Below are 21,534 nucleotides of genomic sequence, written 5' to 3' on the forward strand. Positions count from 1 at the left end.
AATATATAAAATAATCGTATAAATTTATTTTATAAATAGAAATTATGGGTTGTGCAAAACATTGTAGTGCAGAAAAGAGACAACTAATTATTAAATTAAAGCAAGAAGGGAAAACATACAAATTTATTCAAGAGACATTAAGTTGTTCTCCTATGATGATTAGAAATGCTCTAAAATGGAAAAATGTAGGCGAAACAAGGGGCCGAAAACAAAAAACGACTGAACATGAAGACAGATTGATAAAACGTGCTGCTGTTGCCGATCCTTTTGTAACATCCCACCATATTAAAGAAAATTTAAATTTAAGTGTTTCTTCGAAACAGTACGTAGGCGGATAGTAAAAAGTAAGTTACTCGCCAGAAGCCCAAGAAAAGTTCCCCTTTTGAAAAAAAGGCATGTGGTAGCAAAATTACATTTTGCAAAAACGCATGCAGATTGACCTGTTTCAAAATGGCGTAATTTTTTGTGGTCTGATTAAAGCAAAATTGTTTTATTTGGGTCAAGTGGACGCAGGATGTATGTAAGGAGGCCACCTAACTCTGCATACAAACCGCAATACACCATAAAAACTGCAAAACATGGCGGAGCAAAAATAAATATTTGGGGTTGTTTTTCTTATTGTGGCGTAGAGCCAATCTATAAGATTGATGGTATTATGGACCAAGACATATACCTTCAAATATTACAAAATACCATGTTGCCCTATGCAGAAGAAGATATGCCCCTAAGATGGGTTTATATCAGGACAACGATCCAAAGCATACCAGTCGCAGGGTAAAAAGTTGGTTCATCGAGAATAGAGTTGCAGTTATGGATTAGCCTGCACAGTCACCGGATCTCAATCCGATCGAATACCTTTGGACAGATGTAAAAGAGGCAGTTTATAGTCAAAAACCAAAAAATCAGCAGGAGTTATGGCAAGTTGTTCAGAATGTTTGGAACAACATTCCTTTAGAACGTTGTCAAAATTTGATTAACTCAATGCCGAATAGATGCAAAGCTGTGATAAAAAACCGGGGGGCATGCGATTAAATATTATTTTTTTACTATTGTTTAATTAAATTTATATCATTTTTTTGTTAATAAAATAAATTATTTGCAATATAACATGAAATAAATTAATACTACTATTTTTATGTCCAACCTGTTTTTTATACTTATATAATTATTATAAATAAACGCAAAAATTTTAAATTTTCTACTAATTAGTTTATCATCTCACACCTATTTAATTAATAATCCAGTATTACAATTTCATTTTCAGTAACTGTTTAAAGATAATAATATTAATTCGCTAATTTTAATCACACACTATTATTTTGTCCATAACTGTATATATATATATATATATATATATATATATATATATATATACACACACATGTATATATATATATAGAGAGAGAGAGAGAGAAAAACTTCTTATTTATTCGTGTGTTTTAATATCTTATACAAATTTTAATAAAGACAGCTGTCTAATACAAAGATAAAACATATGAAACCATACATTTCTGATGAAACTGAAATAGAAACGTGCGTCACGATATATTTACATGCAAATAGACAAATGCTTAATAAATGTTAGTAAACTGCTTTCAAAAAGCTTAACAATTGTTAAAAAGCTGCCCTGTTAAAGTTTTGTTAAAGATTGTTTGATAGTGAGGACGGTCCTGCAAAGATCTTCAGTATTTTACCAAAACTGATGGAGAAGACTGAGGTATATTTTATTTTGTGGTTCTAAAAATCGACTGTGTTTATGTCTATGTTTTGAGAAAAAGAAAAAAAAGTTGAGTGGAGAACATTGCAATTATCTATAATTGAATTACGTCAATTATAATTCGCACTGAACATTACGTATTATATTGGGACCAATTATTTACGTAGTCTATTTTCTTGTTGGTTGTGATTATTTGCAATTATTCAAATGGAACTTGCACATTGCACACTTGTACATTCTTGAGGATTGTTAAATTTTTTAAAAAAAAAACAGATTGTTGTTCATTTTGATTCCTCCAAAACTTTGAACATCACAAATTTCAACAGCAAGACAATCGAAACAAAACAAACGTACTATTTGGAGATAACATAAGTGTGGAGATAAAATGACTGCGGAGAAAAAAGGTGTGGAGAGAATATAAGTGGGGAGAAAAAAAGTGTGGAGATAAAATAATTGTGGAGAGAACATCAGTGAAGAGATAATAAAATTTTGCTTAAAAACGCAAATTTAATACTTGTAAATATTAAAACAAACTTGTATTTCAGGAGGAATTTCAGATGCGTAGATGTCTCTCGCATATTCTCACTGAACTAGTCTTTAATATTCGAAGTTCGAAGCACTTCAATTGCGCTTTCTCTTTAATAAAAATTAACATCTAGCAAATGAATAAAAAATCCAAACAGAGGCATAAAAAAATTCCATTTTTTTAAAAATAACATATGCCATTAGGCAATATAATTGAAATATTAAAAGGTACATTTTATATAAAACCTTCCAAATATATATATGTACATATATATGCTACAATTTAATAAATTTATTACGAAAATAACTTCACTTTATTGACTTATCATAAAACGAGCTTCGCAAAATAGGCTCGATAACAAACAAAAAATCAGTTTTACGGCAGAGAAAAAATTATAACACTATCGAAGAGCTTCTTTTTTAGAGAGAATTGTTTGCGTTTGCAAAAAGATTAATAAAAAACGTAAATCATATTTCTTCATAATGCATCCGATCAATATGCAGTTCAGCAAAGTTACTATTACTCCGTCGGTTTCGAGAATCAGTCCTGTTTATAGTCAATGCAGTTACGTCGTTTATCAGTGGAAAATGTCCCGTCTCAAGATCTTCACTAAAAGTGTTAGTAAATTAGATAATTAAGACAAAGCTCCGATTCACCACTATCACTAGCTCTATTACTAGCTTTAGGATATTAATAATAATAAAAAAAAAAAACAGGAAAAAAACAAAAGAAAGCAATAATATGAGGAGAAACAACAGAGAAACATAATTTCAAAACAGAAAAAGATTGAAATTTTAATCAAAGAGCAGTTTGTCACAACGCTTATAAATTTAGACCTCGTTTGCATAAATTTCGTTAATGCAATCCATTAAAAGGTCGACGTCATCGTAAAACAATTATCACCTTTTCTTTTTTAATTCCAATTCATTTTTTGCCGCCTGCAAACAATCAGCAAAACAATCGTTGGCATCCTCTTTCTTTGATTGCGTTTTTCGCGGTACCTCAAATAGATTCTTGGACGGTAATTCACCTGGTAACCTTTCAGCACTTTTCTCGGATAGTTCCTTAACAGCTGAACGCCTGGAATTAAGAGGACTTGTAACAAACAAGCGAGCATCTGCAGATAAAGAAGCCACTGTGTCTTGAAAAAGCGAATTATCTAAGCTTAATAGATCTGACGATGGCTTGTAAAAAGGCAAATCTTCTCGAATAGCATTGGAGATGCTTTGATTGTCTTCGTGATGGAAAGTTGGATCAAAGTTGCTTTTACTTATTAACGGAGGTCGAACCGGTTTAACGGATGTTGATATTGGAGGTGGACGAGGTGGGGGTACTATTTTAGATCTAGAATCATTAGGACCTGATCTTTTCAATGATTCTTTTGAAGATTTCTGGATAGGTTTATTGTCTTTACACTGCAAAAATTCAAAATCTCTAGTTTTGGATAAATCTTCGATAAAGGCTTCGTTAACGAAGAATCTTTCAAACTAAAATTTTAAATTAAAATCTGAATTATTTAAACTTGCATGTTCCATGAATGATCAAATAAATCAAAAAAAAAAAAAAAAAAAAAAAAAAAACAGTTTACTTCGCTATTCGAACTCACACTATGACTGGAATTAGACTTCGATAAATCATCTGAACTGCTTTCAACCGACGACTCTGATGAGCTCATATCAATCAAAGCATTTACATTTGGTTCGCTATACGATTTAGGACAATGAGTTTCAATGCCCAGGAAGTCTTTAGATACATGAGATATTTCCAAGTTATTGTTTTGACGAGAGAGTTTCTGGGCGTTTTCGTCAGAGCTACGAATCGGTCTTGATAAACGTTTTTTATTTAGCACACACTGTTTAGACTAAAAATAAAAGCATATGTAAAGGTATCCACAAATTATCGGGTTGTCAGAATCAATAAAAACAGCAAAATACAGATTCTCTCAAGGCTTAGTAAATGATTCTAAATAAAACGTACTTCAATAATTCTTCCATTTAGATCAGGATTTGAGCAAAATATGTCTTCTGAACTTCCAGGAACAGATGACTCAGGTGAGCTAATATTGAGAAGAGCAGATATATTTGGTTCACTGTGTGATTCAATGACGTTTGTTTCGACACGCAAATAGTCCTTTCGCTGCATATGTAATGACGAAGTTTCCTTAGGAGTTAACCTGCTGTGAGTATTCTCAAAGGGTTGTGGCGGACGCGGCGGAGGTGTTTTAGCTGGTGGTGGATGCTAAGAAAGAAGAGAAATGCGAGGTTAGAAATACGTATAGAAGAAATAAAATTACTTAATACAACAACAAGAAAAAACTTACTAAAAAGCAACCAAACTTACCGTTTTACGGTTGTAAGAAGCATACAATGAATGCCTTTCAACCTTAGGTGGGTTTTTCTTCGGCGCTCCTTGCGGCATAGTATTTACGCGTTTCACTGACGCACCCGATTCAAATTCCTCAGTTTTTTTATTTTCCTGTAATAACACAATGAACTATGTTTTAAAAACTTGTACATACATAAATGTGTACACACACACACACATATACATATAAATATACACACACACATATAATGATTAAGCTTTCAATTGAATATAGAACATACCTTTATTTTCATTATGCCTTTATAACTATCTTTGACTTTAGATGTTAACTTTTTCTAAACCCACCCACCCCAAAAATTACTATAAGTGCATAAACATAATTATCAAGTACAAATAAAATGAATCAATGTAATATTATAATAATATTTAAACAATTTAAAAAAAAAAGTGAACCTTCATTTCTTTGACTTCTATTTCACTGACCTTAAATGTAATAAAATTGTGTTCATTAAATTATTTTTATAAATTATCACTGTTTAAAAAAAAACAACAAAGAAACGTCTCTCACTCTCTTCAAATAAACAACAAAAATCCCAAACATGTTCAATGAATCTGGAAATTTTTTCAAAAACATTTCTATTTTATTTTCTGAAAAACCAACATTGGTATGATTTATTTCAAGCTAAATTCTACCAAACTTATAATTAAAACTATATTAAGTGTATCATGCATCTTTATAGTGATTGTAAATTACAAAACTTTAATGTGATAAATGTCTGGCAACTAATCTGAAAAAAAAAACCGAAAATAAGTTAACAAAATTATCAAGAGCCTACAAATATACCATTTCTTTCAAATGACCATACTTCCCTTCGACTGACTTTTTTAATGCTCCACCTCCTTTCTAAAAATACAACAACACAAGTATAAGGTAATGAAAAAATGAGAAAAGATCACACTTTAACTTGAAAGTGTGACCAGAGTGTTTACTGAGTAACAGCAGCAAAGCTAAGCATCTTTTTTTATTATTAGATCTGTGAAAGCTAAACTTAATATAACCCAAAAATCTATATCACAAATCACTACTATTTCTAACAATTACATGTATCCTTAAAATGATCTCCTTAGAGAATTTAAGCTATACACAAAGCCACAGCAGCACTGCTATAATTATTGTTTGAAAATGTACCTTCATTTTCTCTCTCCACTGTGCATAAACATCAGCATCATATTCTAAAAATATATATACATATACAAGACTATACAAACAATTATTGTACTTACATATTGACTATTTATAAACATACGTAATCAACACATAATACAATTTTAAAGAAACAAAGAAAAAGAGTAAAGAGAAAAAAACTTTAACAACCTAACAGTGAAAATTGAAGACTGATCTATAACAAGTGAGACTAAGTATTACCTGCATTTCTTTCAATGACAGCCTGCTCAAAAACATCCATCATTTCCATTCCATCATTCAGCATGTCCAATCGACCAGCAATAAACTTTTAACACAAAGCAACATTAAAAAAATAATAATTTTTTTTTTTTGCAAATAACTTTTCCAAAAAAAGAGGACATTAACATGTGAAAATTAATTAACCTCATACCTGTCTGAAAGACTGTAAATCAAGTATTTGATCAAGAAAGAGTTTCATGCTTCCAACCCGAGTATTTAAGAACCTAAGTAAAAAATGACTTAACTGATTTGTGTTTGGAAAGATGCATCCCCTTAACTAAATTTAGTTTAGGTAGCTTTTAAATCAAGTTACAACTAGAACAAAAGTTATAACCGAGACCAGTATTAATTGAATGTCTTAGTATATGTTTTGAAATACCCTGTTTACTTTTCTTTTCTAGTTAAAATTTATTGCAAACTTTCATCTTAATTTTTTGATGATTTTTTTAAAAAAAAACAAATGAACCATCTTCTTTTTAACATTAGAAATACACTTCAAAAATCTGTTTTTAAGGAAAAACAGCAGAAGACCTTTTGATTTGCAGTTTTTGCAATTCAAAAAACTTCAAAAGCCTGTTACATATTTAATCTCATGTCACAGTAAAATTAAAAATAACACATTTGAAATACCTACTATATTTTAAAAATACCTACATTTTAAAAATATCTACATTAAAAAATTTTTAATACACAACAGTGTAACACATTAAAATATAACTCTTGAACATTTAATGTGTAGATAAGTTATTTGTAAATTTGAATAAAAAAAAAATGGCTTTATAAAAACAGTCTTACATTTCATCATCAAAAACAATGCGCCCACCCTGAAGAAGCATTAAAAAAAAGAAAAAAAAAACATTTCAGCAATTGAATAACTAATGCATCTAATATTTATCAATAATTTAAAAAAGTTAAAAAAACTTAAAATATAAAGAATTATAAAGAAACTAATTAAAAAATAGAAAAAGAAAGTCTCAACCCACTTTATGTTGATCTCCTGTTAAAGTATTTTTTGAACCTTACTATTGATCAATGAAAAAGCTTTTTAACCTTTTATACACCCAAAGGTGAAAACTTTTTTTTACTTGTTAAGTTTTACGCATTTTTATGCAAACTAAAGCAAATTTACATCTTTCTTGGTTATTGCAAGTAAAACAAAAGAAAAGAAATTAAAAATTTTTTAAACATTTAAATTGAAAATATTTTTGAAATGTTCACTTTGAATACTATTTGACCAATTAAAAAATAGAAAAAATCTAAAAAACAATTTAAGACTTTTCTCACTTTTTCTTACCAAACAGCCAAACAAACAGATTGCAAATAAACTCTCTACTTCACGTTTTAAGACTTATTGTAGCAAGGTGATAACAAAAAATGTTTTAAAATATCATTGTCTAACCGTAAAATTTAGTTCCAGCAATTAATTTATTCCAGATGATTTCAATTGAGAAATATTTAGGCTATAGAAGCTTAAGTTTTCTCAATTAAAAATAATTTCAAAAGACAAATAATAATTTTATAAATTTAACTACTTTTGTAGAAAGAATGGAGTGAATTTGTTGATTTACATTTATGATTTTTTTATTGTGCATATAATTTGTACAATTTCAAAAATGTGTCATTCATTGATTTTTTTATTTGAAATTTATCAAACCTTTTTTTACATTAACTATTTTTAAAATCAAGTTAATGTTAAAAATAATTTAAACTAATCACTAAAAAAGTAAAACTTTAAGAATAAAAAATTTGACATTTAGAACTTTAAACTTTCATATTTTGTTGTTTTTAATGTATTTTAGAATGAACATGGCCATGATGCAATATCAATAAGTAACATTTCTTAAAGCAATGCCAACTCCAATTTGATTCTTAATATAAACTCTTAATTATTCATAAGCAAGATTGTACACGATTGTACTAATATGAAATACCTTAGGTGTATCTGTAAACTTTAAAGCATCTCTATACCCACCAATCAAGTCAGCGAGTGCTTTCAAAAACAATGTCGATACATATTTATTTAATGCTTTTTCTGTTCGCTGAAGATGTTTATGTAATCGACGAGTAATTTTTGAAGGGAAACTATCCATATCCTTTTCATCAAACTCAATTTCATTAGTATCTGCATTCAAAATGACAACTTCGTTCATTGGCATTTGTCGAACTTTCTAAGTAATAAAAAGTTATGAATAAAACTATTTTAGACTTTCTTTAAAAATAACATAACCTCATTAAAAATTAAGAAAATATAACATAAAGATAGAAAAAAATAATCAGCTCACAGCCATCATTGAAGAATGCACACCAAGCAAGAATGGCATTGGTGCACTAAAATATTATTACGTTTTAATGAGCTACGTTTAAATTCTTATTACTTATTTACTTTTTACTTTAAATATTAATAGCACAAACTAAATATCAATAACACAGAGAAAGTACATTAAATAGGCAGGAGATGCATTTTTGTTACACAATAAAACAAATATATAATTGATCTTAACAAGCAAAAAAACTTACCAGCAATAATCTATTAAATGCGGAGGAAGAATGGGAACAAAGATGTGCTGCCTGAAAGTTAAAAATAAAAAAAAAACTAGGTTTATTAATTTTTAAAGCATCACAAAAATTATATTTGAAGTTATCAACAATATTAACTGATTAATATTCATGTTTTATATTTACATATAAATGGCAATTTTTGAATTACAAAAATTAAATATCTGGAATATTAATCTACCTATATGTAAAAATAACTATTAATATTACTTTCTACTACATTAAGGAAATTGTTCTAAACAAAGTGTACTTTAGTTATTCTTGACCTGTAAACTTAAAAATTTAAACTTATGATCAATGTCATCTTTAAGTAAATATAAACTCAGAAGTACTGTGCATTAAAAATTACATTCCACCAATTCCAAAAATGTAACAATATTAATAAAAAAAAAAACCATTGCATCGGGTAGAGAAGAGATACTGAACCATGGACAACAGCCGTGAGCTAAAAAAATTATAAGTGATGTTAAGTATAATTATATGTCCATTTATTAGTATAGGATTTTTTTTTAGCACATTTGTATAATTTATATAATATTTAAATAATATATGTATGTAAAAAAAGAAAATAAAACTAAAAAAAACTTAAGCTAGAGTAATTAACATAACCAGTATCAAATTTTAAATGTTTTGAATGATGCTATTTGAAGCTAACACAAAAATTACTTTTCAATAGAAAAACTGGAGAGGTTTATTTTTATGATAAAAAAACATTTTTGTATAAAAATAGTTACACAAAGATTTAAGGCGTCTTAAAGTTGTCTTAAACTGGTCTAAAATGAAACACTGTAAGCTGTCTTATTTAAAATGTCTTAAAGCTGTCATATTTAAGTCATCTTAAAGACTGCTTAAAAGACGTATGTGTGTATATATATTAGGGTGTTTCAAAAAAAAGTCATGTCTGAAAAAAAAAAAGAGCCCTAGCTTATCATCTGCCCAGACCATGATTTAGTACTAAGGATTTTTTTTTTTTATTATTTTTGAAAATCCTAAGAGTCCCTCCAGGGGGTAAAAGGGGCAATTTTTAGAGCGTTTTGTACCATTTTTAAAAGAGTTTGGAGGAAGTCTTAACATTAAAATTTTCAAATGTTTTTTTCATATTTCTGTTTGTAAAGACCTAGTTAATCTAAATAAAACGGGCTCTATTCTCAAAAAAATAAAATAAAATTCTAAAAACTGTTTTAAAAAACCCAAAAATCCATAAATATATAACAAAAACAAATATTTTTACGGTGTACTTATTTATATATTTTTTTAAATAAAATTTTAAATCTTTTCAGTAAATAATGTTTTATTTAAATATATGTTATATAAAACTTTGTTTTTAGATTAAAAATAAAAAAATTGTTAAAATGCCACCGAAAAAAAAAGTTAGAAGTAATAGATTGGTTGAAATATTTTTAGTTAAAAAATATATCATAAAACTTCCAGCAAATAAATTTGCAACTGCTAAAGAGGTAATTCAATATTATCTCTTTCTACAAAAATTAAGATGTGAAGCAAAACTTAAGTGCTTAGTAGGTTGTACTAACAAAAGTTCCTCTTTCATACCTAACTGCCCAGTTGATCAGTTTGACTGCTGCATATTATCTAAACTAATGGGTCCTTGGATACGTGGTGGATTTAAGGTGCTTACAATACAAAAGCTAAGGTAAGTTTTATCATTGAACTCTAAATCAGTTTAATCCATAAACCATTATACAAGCAAATATTATTTTTTAAAGGAATAAAGTTGAGAAACTGTTAAAAGAGTGGATGAAATTAAAAGATAAAAGAAAAAGAACAAATCTTGCTGAAGTAAAAAAAAGACATTTATTTGAAGAACAAATGAATAAAGTATTTTGGATTGGAAAACATCCTCATGTTATGTTTGAGGAAATATTAAAAGATAAAATGAGAAAAGTGAAAGACAAGGAAGAAGATATTTCTTTCTTAGAAGACCAGCTTTGGGAAAGGAAAGGAAGTCTTGGAGGAAAAGATAAAAGATATGAGTATTCTGTAGGAAGAAAGAAAAGAAGCAAATCAAATTTAGAAAAAGAGCTATGTGTAGAGTTAGATAAAAATGGTTTAGATTATCTAAGTTCTTCTAGTTACACTAGCGACGATTTAGGCCAGGAAACAGATATCGACTTTGATTTTAATGAGATTCCTAATACTCAAAATTCTGTTCTTCTTCCTAAAAATATACTTCAGTCTACTGCTCATACAGCAGTGGGAGAGGGTATAACACCCCACCAACATACAGCTTTGATTAGTAGTGTTATTGTCATGGCTGGTGGTTCTGTAGCAAACTTTAAGTACTCTAAATCAACATCTTATAGAGCTGCAGAGAACATAGTATCTGCCGGAGCAACAGAAATAAGGGAATATATAAAAAACAGTGTAGTATCATCAGATTCACTAATGACCATACACTTTGATGGAAAAATAGTAAATGAATTGACGGAAGGAAAGCAATTAAAAAAAGATAGAATTGCAGTTTTGGTAAGGATTGATGGGAAAACAGAACTACTTGGCATTCCTCCAATAGAGTCTAGTTCAGGGGTTAATCAAAAGCAAGCTATTTTTGAATTAATGGAGTTTTTTGGATTAGGAGATAAAGTTAAATGTCTCTGCTTTGACACAACTTCAGCAAATACAGGAAGATGGCAAGGTACTTGCATGAGATTAGTTCAACAGATTCAACGCCCGTTGTTGCTGATTGCATGTAGACATCATGTAATTGAGCGACACATAACTCATTTCTGGAAGATTTACCCTAGCAGCGAAACTTCTGGTCCAGAAAACAAACTATTTGAATTTCTAAAAAAAAATTGGAACTGTGTAGATACTGAAACTAAGGAGCTGAAAAGACTAATAATACCACCTGGAACATGGATATATAATCAAAAATTAGCTGCTATTCAGTTTTTTACTAATGTGATCAATTCAAAGATCTTTAAAAAGGTGCTATTATAATTTTGATTTTGTTTATGTCTATTTATTCTAAATATTTAAAAGAAACGATTGTAACAAATTAAAAATATATTAAAAATTTATTAGGATGGAAATGTTAGAAAAGAATACCATGAGCTAGCTGAACTTACTTTAATGGTTCTATCGTCAAATAGGTTTAAATTCCATTTACCGGGACCAGTTCACCATTCAAGATTCATGGGAAAAGGTTTATACTATTTAAAATTGTATCTTTTAATGAATGAAATTCCAAACCTGACTAACAAAGAAAAAGAAGAAATAACTGGTATGGTTTTATTCATATCTCTTTTCTATACAGAGTGGTTTCTAAAAGCAGAGTTAAGTTCTTTAGCACCAGCACAGGTATATGGTCTTTTAATAATTTATTGAGAGGTTAGAAAGCTTGCTATTGATTAAAATGATTCAAAATGTTTATTAATACTGTTTATTAGGATATGAAAGCTTACTGGCAAATGAAAAGATATGAGGAATGGAATCTACTTGGCTCCCAAGCTGTTACGAGCTCTATTCTTAGACATACTTGGTATTTGGATCCCACTTTGGTAGTTTTTGCTCTAGCAGATGAAGAATGTAGGGAACGTGGTGATATGGCCAAGAAACTGTATAGTTTACCAAGATGTCCAAATGAAAATTTCCCTTTGGAGCGCCAAATAATGGACCAAGCTATATTAAAAAGCCTTAACTTCAGTAAAGATGAGCCTCCTAGTTTAGCTCCATTAATAACAGACAAGTCGTGGCTAGTTTTTGATATGCTTAGACATGGAAAAGCAGAAACTCAATGGATGAAAACACCACCAGAATTTTGGAAATTCAATGATTTTTATCTAGAATTTAAAGCAACAGTAATTGGACTGATGTTGTTAATGACTGCTCTGAAAGGGCGGTAAAATTAGTTTAAGACCTAATAAACAGAGCATATTCTGAGGAGAAAAGGCAGGACACCCTTCTCTTCACAAATGATTACAAGAAAAACAGAAAAAGCAGAAAAAAAATCGATTATGAAAATGCTGCTAGCAGAAAAAAAATCTAGTTTTTTATTTTACATTTTTTTCTTTAACAAATTTTTAATCTGTTTTTAATTTGAAAAATTACTTTGTTTTTAATAGATAGCTGTAATAAAGATGATCATAAATTAACTAAGATTACTGTATTTCAATTTAAAACAAATTTTACATTGGATTTGAAGTTTTTTGTAGTTTCATAAATTTTTATTTTTTTTTAGTTTTCGGAAAAAACCATTTGGTTTTGAATATTTCATTACAAAAAATATTTAATCATTTCCTTATTATTCATTCCCAGGCCCTCTTTTTTTATTATTTCCTAGAATAAACTCTGTAGCTGAATACAAGTGAATTTAATATAATACTGCATCGAAAATTTAATCGAAAATAAACCTACTAATATGAATTTCAAAAAAATATTGTTTAACATTTATGGGTTTTATAAAATCAAAAAAACCCTAAATTTAGGATTTTTTAAAACAGTTTTTAGAAGCTTTTTTTTTTTTGGAGAATAGAGTCTGTCTTATTTAGATTAACTAGGTCTTTAAAAACAGAAATATAAAAAAAAAATTAAAAATTTTAATGTTAAGACTTCCTCCAAACTGTTTTAAAAATGGTACAAAACGCTAAAAAAACTGCCCCTTTTACCCCCTGGAGGGACCCTTAGGATTTTCAAATATAAAAAAAAAAAAATCCTTAGTACTAAATCATGGTCTGGGCAGATGATAAGCTAGGGCTCTTTTTTTTTTTCAGACATGACTTTTTTTTGAAACACCCTAATATATATCTGTTGTTGAGCATATACATATATATGTTCTATATATAACCTTAACTTCATTTGACAAAAACTGATGGGTTATTTTGTGCTTTTTATGATAAATGAAATAATATATGAAATATGAAAAACAAAAACATGAAACATCTGCCGCATTTTTGTAAGATAATTATAATTAAGACATCTGTATGACATCTTAACGTCTTTGGGAATAACAAGTTTAAGATGTCTTTAATCATGGACATATCCCACCCAATAACAAGCCATTTTAAAGACAAATTAAGTTACACAAAGTTATAAATGTGGTTTGGGCTTTTAGGAATTTAAATGTTGGTGGGCAAGATTTAAATTTCCAAAAATGTATATTGTTTTGTTCAAGTTTCGAATAATATGTCATTGCTTTTTTTCCATTGTCAACTTCATTTTTATATGATTATAAATAAGTAATACAAAAATTATTTAAAAACAATGATCAATCTTAAGAATAAGAGGAAAACAACTACCACAACATAGTATTGGTGTCTTCCTGTTCTAAAATTTTTTAGTTACAATAAGTCTCCATTAAAAAAGAATCATGACATTAATTCTATTTATTCGAAACAAGAAATTTTAATAGAAAAGCTTTTCTGATACTTTTACAAGTAACTGTTTCAAATTATTATAAATTAATCATAAAATAATTATAAATTAGCAATAATTAAAAAAAAAAGTAACATTAAGTAATAGTAATTATAAAATTACATAAAATTCAGAATTTTTTTACGATTAACATAAAAGAAAACAATGAACAAATAAAACAACATAAAAGAGTCACAAACCACACTGAGCTTCTCTGAAGTTACAATAATTCTTCTTTCAAACAGCATACTAAATGAAATGAAAAAAACTCTTTCTTAACAAAGATTTTTTTTTAAAACTTTTTTTTATAAAAGGAAAACAAAAGCACTATTAAAAAAGTCATGTGACCAAGTTGCAAAAAAGGGATTCAGATGCTTGGAATATTCGCAGATGCATATTTGCTACATTTTTGTTTACCATTATCAGTGATGTGCTTAAAAAATAATACAAAAAATGAAGGGAAATTTAAAGTTGCATTTTGCAAGAGAAAATAATCAATTTAAATACCACTAATCATAATTAAAATATATTTTCTTCTAAAAATACACAGTAAGATAAATACATATATATAAAAAATATATATAGAATTATAGTTACAATATTCGAATACTCAAACCTATTCTTATTAAGCAGGAGTTACCTGGCAAATTCACTATATAGCACGGAAAGTTACTACAAACATTCTTACAACATCAAAAAGGAAGCAAGTATTTTAGAGGTAGCCGAAAGATCAAGAAGGGCTTGTTATTAAAATAAATCATAAAAAAAAGCTTAAAGCTTCATTTTGTGATAAAATCTTGATACTTTTAAGCATGCCAAAGACAATCTGTACAAGTTGATTTTTAAAAGATCAATTACTTACAAACACAGAAAAAAAACTGTTATCTTATATATGACACATTTGTAATATAACTATTTTTTGACTTTTCTGTTAAAATTTTTTCTGTCTTTGTGCTTTTAATGGGGGCACCTTTATTTAATAAATATCAAGTTTATTTAACTAATTGTATTTATTATGATTATTATTTTAAACATGATTAACAGAAAAGTAAAGATGCTATCACAACAGTAATGCAAACAATTGCTAAAAACTACTAAAAAATAAATAAACAAAAGTAAAAAATCATAAAATATACCTAACAAACAAATAAATCATATTCATAGGTTGTATTTTTGCATAATACTCTGTCAGGTTTCTCTAAAAAACGAAACAGAAATGAAATTTTAACAAGTAATGATTAGAGTAGTGAATGTATACAGGGGGTGATGCAAAAAAGTGCCTTATTAATTTTAGATTTAAAAATTTGGTTTTGGGGGTGTGTATTTTGTATTTTCACTTTACAAAATAGAAAAAAATTTGAAAAATAGCAAATATTAAAAAAATAGTAAAATATTCAATTTAATATTATTTGTTAAAATTAATTTGGAGAACAGAAGAAGCAGTTATTTGATTTTCATCTTTTTGAGACACATGTCTACTAAAGATAAAAATCTCATCTACTTTAACTCACTCTTGTTCAATCTACATTAGCTCTGATACTGGGGAACCAGTGATATAAAATTAAGAGAAGAGCTCATACAATTTAAGAATTTTAATGTTTCAAGTATATGTTAGATTACTATATATGGTCCTAATGATGGTTTTAATGTAAGTATTAAATAGACTTCTTCATGGAGAATATTTCAGTAGATTAACAGACGTGAATCTGAAATTTATTAGTATTTTTTTAAACCCCGTTTAAAGCTAGTAGTTGCTGTTCTAAGTCAATCTGAAAAATGTTCCTGGTAAAAATTTGACAAAGTTAACAAAAATTTAATATGTTCAAACTGGTACCCCAGCACCAGTATGAATGACCACCAGGATGAAGTTTTACAATATGCAATACTTTCTTAAATCATCATAAAATAATGGCATTGAATTCACAAACCAGAATATCACAAAAATTCTCAAGACTCAAAACTGCAAATTTTTATTGTAGAAATTAATAGTTGACAGTTCAACACAACCAGTAGTTAACCAACACTGCAAACAGTGACAAAACAACTTTGTCACTGTTTGCAGTGTCTGGAAATTTTGAGGTTACTTAAGCATGCTTTACACTGCACTAAAAGTAGTTTTGTTAGGATAAGGAAAAAGTTTTATTTCTTTAAAACTTGCAAGAGATATAACTTTTAATGCAAAAATTGATACCCAATAATTAAATTTAAAATAAATTCTCTTAAAAGTTGGCAAGTAATGAAGCTCTAAAGTATTCAAAAGTAGGTATCAATAAATGCATTAAAACAATTTCTTAGGTTTTAATGTAAAAGAACGCTTTAAGGCATTATGATATAATTATGGCATTATACTTTTTTTAAAAAAAATTATTATAATGTAGTGACTTACATTTTCTGGTATGGATGGTAATTTTCTTGTGTCTGGTACTTTAATAGAGTATGTCTGGTAATAAAGTAATATTAAGCAATAAATATTAACAAATATTAACCAATAAAGCAATATTAAAATCAATGATTGTAATTAATTTTTTGCAAACTACTTAAACTAAAAAAATGCTTTTAACTCTTGTAAACAATGTTTAAATAAAACACCCTTGGGTCACAAAAAGGGCAACAAAAACAAAAAGGCAGAGAAGATTGACAATATTGTTAACATGAGCAAATACTGCATCAGCAATACTCACTTGATTTTTTCCAGCTACATTTAATTTCAATGTTATTGTCCCTCCAGGATCAGGAATCAATTGACGATATAGAAGTTCTAAAAAATGTAGGCCATCCTGAAATATATTTAACACTATAGCTTTTATAATAAGTCTTGGTTTGAAAAATGTAGCAAATTTCCAAGAAAGCAATAACACTTTTTTGGATAAAGAATTCATCGCAAAATTTTATTTAATTAACAAAAAGTTATAAAAAGTTAAAAATAAAAAAGTTATACATAAAGATTTAAAAAAAAAACATTTTCAATCTTTTAAAAAATAAACAAATAAAGTAAAGAAAATGCAAAATATTTTTTCACTAACTACTTTTACTATTTTGTAATAACATTTATTGGGTATTATTTGAATTTTTACGAAACTTGGGTAAATAATAAATTTAATTTTTATTTCACAACAACATTTTTGGATTCCCGGATGAGTTTTTGTGAACAGAATACAAGTTATATTAAACAAAACATAGATTTGTGATTTGTGAAAACAAGGTAATAAATTATACCTCTTCTGGGATGGTAGATAACAAATTGAGTATTGTATAAAATGTCTCAAACCATGGCAAATAACTAAGATTAAAATGACAAAAAAGATAATAAAAAGTTAAAAACACATAAAAAAACCTACAATATAAACTGGGAATAAACTCAAATATTACTAATTTATTAAATATATTATAATTAATTTATTAATATATATACATTTTACATATTTTTTGAACTTTTAAATGGTTCTGATTTAACATTTTTAGATTAAATAACACAAATAATTCAATTTTAAATTTAAAATCAAAGACCATTCCTTTAAAAGTAAAAATAAACAATAATAAACTATATAAACTGTTAATTTTTACACAAATTTCTATTTGATTTTACACAAACTTTTATTTATTTTTTACTAGATAAGCCCATAAAAGAAAAAACATTTTTATTTAAACAAATTGAAAAAAAAAAAAATTTATTATTTACTACTTACAGAAAAAGCATTATTTTTTACTCTTAAGCCAGTAGCTGTAAGTGAAAATTTAAACTTATTACCTTATAATGCATAGACAGTAAACTGCATTAGGTGGGTAACGACAAAATCCAAAGCGGAATTTACTTTCCAAGTCTGTGAGTACAAAGGTGGAATATTGAACTCCATCACTTAAATAAAAAAAGATTATCAAGATCAACTCTAATGAAAGCTTCTTCGTCTTTATTTCTTGTGAAAACTTTTTATTAACCTATAACAATAAATTTATCCGAAACTTTTACTGTCTTCTGTCATTTTGCAGCTTATAAATCTTAAGTTTTAGTGCATTCATTTAAATTCTTGTTTTAAATACTTTGGCTGTTTAACTGTTGCAACAAAATGTGCTCAAATACTTTGTGATTTTGATGCAGCATTAAATGTGAACTAAGTTTTAGTTATCAAATAAATTAACATTAAATTAGGAAAAGTGTTTCCAAATTTAAAAATCTTTTTTAATGTTTGGCTATTAATTCAATACTAAAAATTATGTCATTTAGATTAGCTGCTGCATTCTAAAATAACTAAATTTATAATGTAAGTGAAACATTAATAGCCCTATATTATAGTAAAGCTTACTTTGGTATGCAAATATCTACATGTTCTTGTTACAGTCCCTTATCAAATTACTAATCCACTCTTAAATATTTAATAAGTTTTTTCATTTGGCTGCATTAAATCTAGTTAACAAGAGCAAGTTTTTTTCTTTTTTTTAAACATAATGTTAATTTGTAATATATAAATATATATAAATAATATATAAATAACACATTTTGGTAAAAGCATAATGAATAAGACTAAGTTATTAATAGATTGTTTTTTTAGTAAACATTGCATATTTATAATGCAAATAAAAGCTATTTCCATTTCTTCAGTTTTGGAGGTTATTTTATGGTTTTTACACATTTGAAATCTCTCAGAGGTTTTTCCTTACATATAATGAGCCTTGTGTGTTAAGACATGCATTGATTTCTTGCTAAACCAACTCTGCAATTGCAAATAAATGAAATAAAGTGATGATATGTATACATGATATATGATATATGATATATGATATATATATATATATATATATATATATATATATATATATATATATATATATATATATATATATATATATATATATATATATATATATATATGTATATATAAAATAAATGAAAGCGATTCCAAACATAACAGTTGGCAGAAGCTTGGATAGACTGGGAAACAAACTTACAATAAGATTCTCTTTTTTTTAAAATGCAGAAAACCACCATTTATGATCATTTTGATACAAAAGGAAACTAAAACTTTAAGTAGGTCAAATAACAATTTTGCTGTTCAGAAATTTCAAATAAATAAAATCTTCCATGTTTAACAATAATGAACACAATAATGAAGCATAATCAAAGTATGAGTCTAGTCTAATTTAAATTGCAGATTCTCTCAGTCTTCTTTTAAAAAATTTCATGCCTTTGTGCTACAATGGTACTCCTTTTTCTAATTTTAAATTTTCTTATGAAAGATAGATGAAATGCATACTTTTTCTCAACGATGTCATAAATTAATTAACACATTGTTGGAAACATTTTGTCTTAAGTTTTGTTAAACATATTTGCAACAAAAGTACATCTATAAAATTTTATAAGTAACACAATAAATGGCGAAAATGTCTGGGTGGGCTAATAATTTGATCAGGACTGTAGATAATTTATTTTATTAAATTGAATGTAGACTTATGATAAAAATTCAATACTACATTTATTTATTCAATATTATTATTATTACAAATTTACAAAAATAGGTTCATGAATATTTCCAGAAACATTTTTTAAAACTCAATTTGTATGATGATTAAAAACCTATTTGCTTTTATTTAATATCACATCAAAACACAAAGTTTTTGAGGCCTTTTCAGGCAGCAATAAAGAACAAGGAGTACAAAATGTTTAACTTGAAGATAAATCAGAACCAAAACTGAAATCTTTGAGTTTTCTATTTTAATCCATGCAGAATTCAGCAAACCACTAATTGAAAACTTTAAAAAGAACATTGGGTTAGGTATAAGTAGCATACAAAAATCTGAAGATAGTTTGAGCAGTAAATTTCTTAATTCAAAATTTTTTATTAAGTTACAATAACTGAAAATTTTAATGCCAAAAAAATTAGAATCACCTTTTAACAGCACAAGGGAAGCAAAATGTTGGTATTTGTTTCAACAAACCATCCTAAAAAATTTTTTTTAATAACTTAGTTTTTGTTGAGTAAAACTCATAAACAGAAAGTAATTATTATACCTTGTCTTCAAAATTTTCAGGGAAAACATTGCTTAATGAAGCTACAAGAAAAAAGAGAAAACATTAAGATCTTTAAAATCATTATTGAAATAATATACAACATTCTTTGATCATCAAATTGACATATTAAAACTGAATGTGTTAGAGTTCTAATGAGCAGAAATTAAACTAAAAAAATAACAGAACAACATTACTTTCAACATTTTTAGTTCTGTAAATTAAATGCTTTGCAAAAAATTTACCTTGGTTCTTATCTGTGAAACCAAAAGATGAAAATACTTTTGCAAAACAATGAAAAATTGTTGTAGGATCAGAGCTAGATATAATCCAAAAAATTAAATGTAAATATAAAATTAGGATTTAGAGGTTTGGCAAACCTTTTAAAAAAACTCATTGATAATAAAATTTTGGAAAGGGACTAAATAATTAAAATTATCAAAAGAGTAGGTTTTAATGCTACACAAGTGTTTTTACACAATTTTTTGTTTTCAGGATTCTACAAAGCATACATGGATTTCCACTACACAAAAACAGTTTGTGAGAAACTTAATAGCTTTCACTAAGAAAGTTAAAAAACTTATCTAGAGAGCCTAAAACTAATAAAAAAAACTAATGTATGTAGCTTTAATTTATTTTATTCCTCAAATATTCCTAAGTATTTTAAGTTCTTTTTCATAAAACAAGAGAAGAAAAGTTCTATTTCTTATTTTAAATTAAATGAATTTAACTGCATTTAAATACAAATTGTAAATACAAAGAATTAAAAAAGAAAAATTTCCATATAGCTTTTTATGTGCTGAAGCAACTAATTATATTAAATAGAGGGTCAGTTTATAAGGAACTCATTAGAGATCGTAAAGCTTAATTCCATAATTAAAAAAATCTGTAATATGTAAAAAACAAATAAAATCACAAACACCATGCTTCACCTTTTAAAAACACAGAAATAATACTTCCTTGAATTCTTTTAAAAAACAATTATTTTTGGAAAAATTTTAATTGCTTTTTATCAAATAAAAGTAGAATTATTATTAAGTAAAAATACTTCAAACGAGAGTCAACCATCTTGATTTATCACACTTGTCCATACCATAGCATTTAATATACACTAAAATTTTTATTTATACAGATTAGCTAGTAATAATTATATTTATATATATATATATATATATATATATATATATATATATATATATATATATATATATATATATATATATATGTATTGTATCTTAAGACTCTTTAGTAAATTTGTTCATTAAACTTGTTAACTTGAAAATTAGATAAATCCTTAGTAAGGTAATAAAATAAACTCTTCATAAACATTAAATATGATGGTAAATAGTTCTTATAAAAATTTTATAGGCCTCAAATGTCATTTTGATAAAATAAAAAAGACACATTAATCTTAAAATCTTTAAGGATTCGTTTTAAAGCAATTTGAAAAAACACAAAAACTCCATTATTTTTTTGTGTTTAGTTTTTATAAAAAGAAAATAAGGCATATGTATTAGCGAAAACGATTTGTTTTGTTATTTTATCTACAAAACACACTCACGTTAACAACACAT

At 26.9% G+C, this 21,534-nt stretch overlaps 1 protein-coding gene and 1 pseudogene across 5 annotated transcripts; one reads left to right on the plus strand and one right to left on the minus strand.

Moving 5' to 3' along the window:
• Positions 1–2,418: 2,418 nt before the first annotated feature.
• On the minus strand, positions 2,419–21,118 carry LOC145181341 (uncharacterized). 4 transcript variants are annotated; one of them, XM_090072369.1, is made up of 26 exons: positions 21,009–21,118; positions 20,206–20,279; positions 19,964–20,004; positions 19,842–19,894; positions 17,708–17,815; positions 17,176–17,239; positions 16,641–16,736; positions 16,346–16,399; positions 15,096–15,157; positions 14,160–14,208; positions 8,985–9,034; positions 8,551–8,601; positions 8,316–8,361; positions 7,965–8,201; positions 6,829–6,857; positions 6,185–6,257; positions 5,995–6,079; positions 5,758–5,801; positions 5,413–5,472; positions 5,022–5,051; positions 4,850–4,903; positions 4,584–4,718; positions 4,221–4,481; positions 3,832–4,104; positions 3,147–3,730; positions 2,419–2,852 (listed from the first exon to the last, which is right to left on the minus strand). In XM_090072369.1, exons 1-26 carry the CDS (start codon positions 21,026–21,028, stop codon positions 2,711–2,713), a joined length of 2,775 nt encoding a protein of 924 aa, XP_089928495.1. In that variant the 5' UTR covers positions 21,029–21,118; the 3' UTR covers positions 2,419–2,710. The 4 variants fall into 4 exon arrangements, with proteins under 4 accessions (XP_089928495.1, XP_089928498.1, XP_089928496.1 ...); XM_090072370.1 differs by having other exon boundaries at positions 2,586–2,852; positions 3,850–4,104; XM_090072371.1 differs by lacking the exon at positions 2,419–2,852 and having other exon boundaries at positions 3,019–3,730.
• LOC145195108 (uncharacterized) lies at positions 9,824–12,744 on the plus strand (annotated as a pseudogene). Its single transcript, XR_016447109.1, has 5 exons — positions 9,824–10,240; positions 10,314–11,535; positions 11,632–11,752; positions 11,864–11,907; positions 11,997–12,744. The product of XR_016447109.1 is annotated as an uncharacterized LOC145195108 (transcript).
• Positions 21,119–21,534: the final 416 nt, after the last annotated feature.

This window comes from Hydra viridissima, unplaced genomic scaffold (assembly GCF_058129835.1).
Source record: "Hydra viridissima isolate aposymbiotic clone 2 unplaced genomic scaffold, HvirCarnegie_v1 scaffold_14, whole genome shotgun sequence".
NCBI lineage: Eukaryota > Metazoa > Cnidaria > Hydrozoa > Anthoathecata > Hydridae > Hydra > Hydra viridissima.

Bases quoted from the DNA above. Each gene is read 5' to 3' on its own strand.
- LOC145181341 (XM_090072369.1), bottom strand. From the start codon at position 21,028: ATGGTTGACTCTCGTTTGAA. The intron at 6,258-6,828 runs GTAAGACTGTTT...TTTTTTACTTAG, and splicing joins ATTGTTTTTGATGATGAAAT to GTTCTTAAATACTCGGGTTG. The intron at 4,482-4,583 runs GTAAGTTTGGTT...CTTCTTTCTTAG, and splicing joins CTTCTTACAACCGTAAAACG to CATCCACCACCAGCTAAAAC.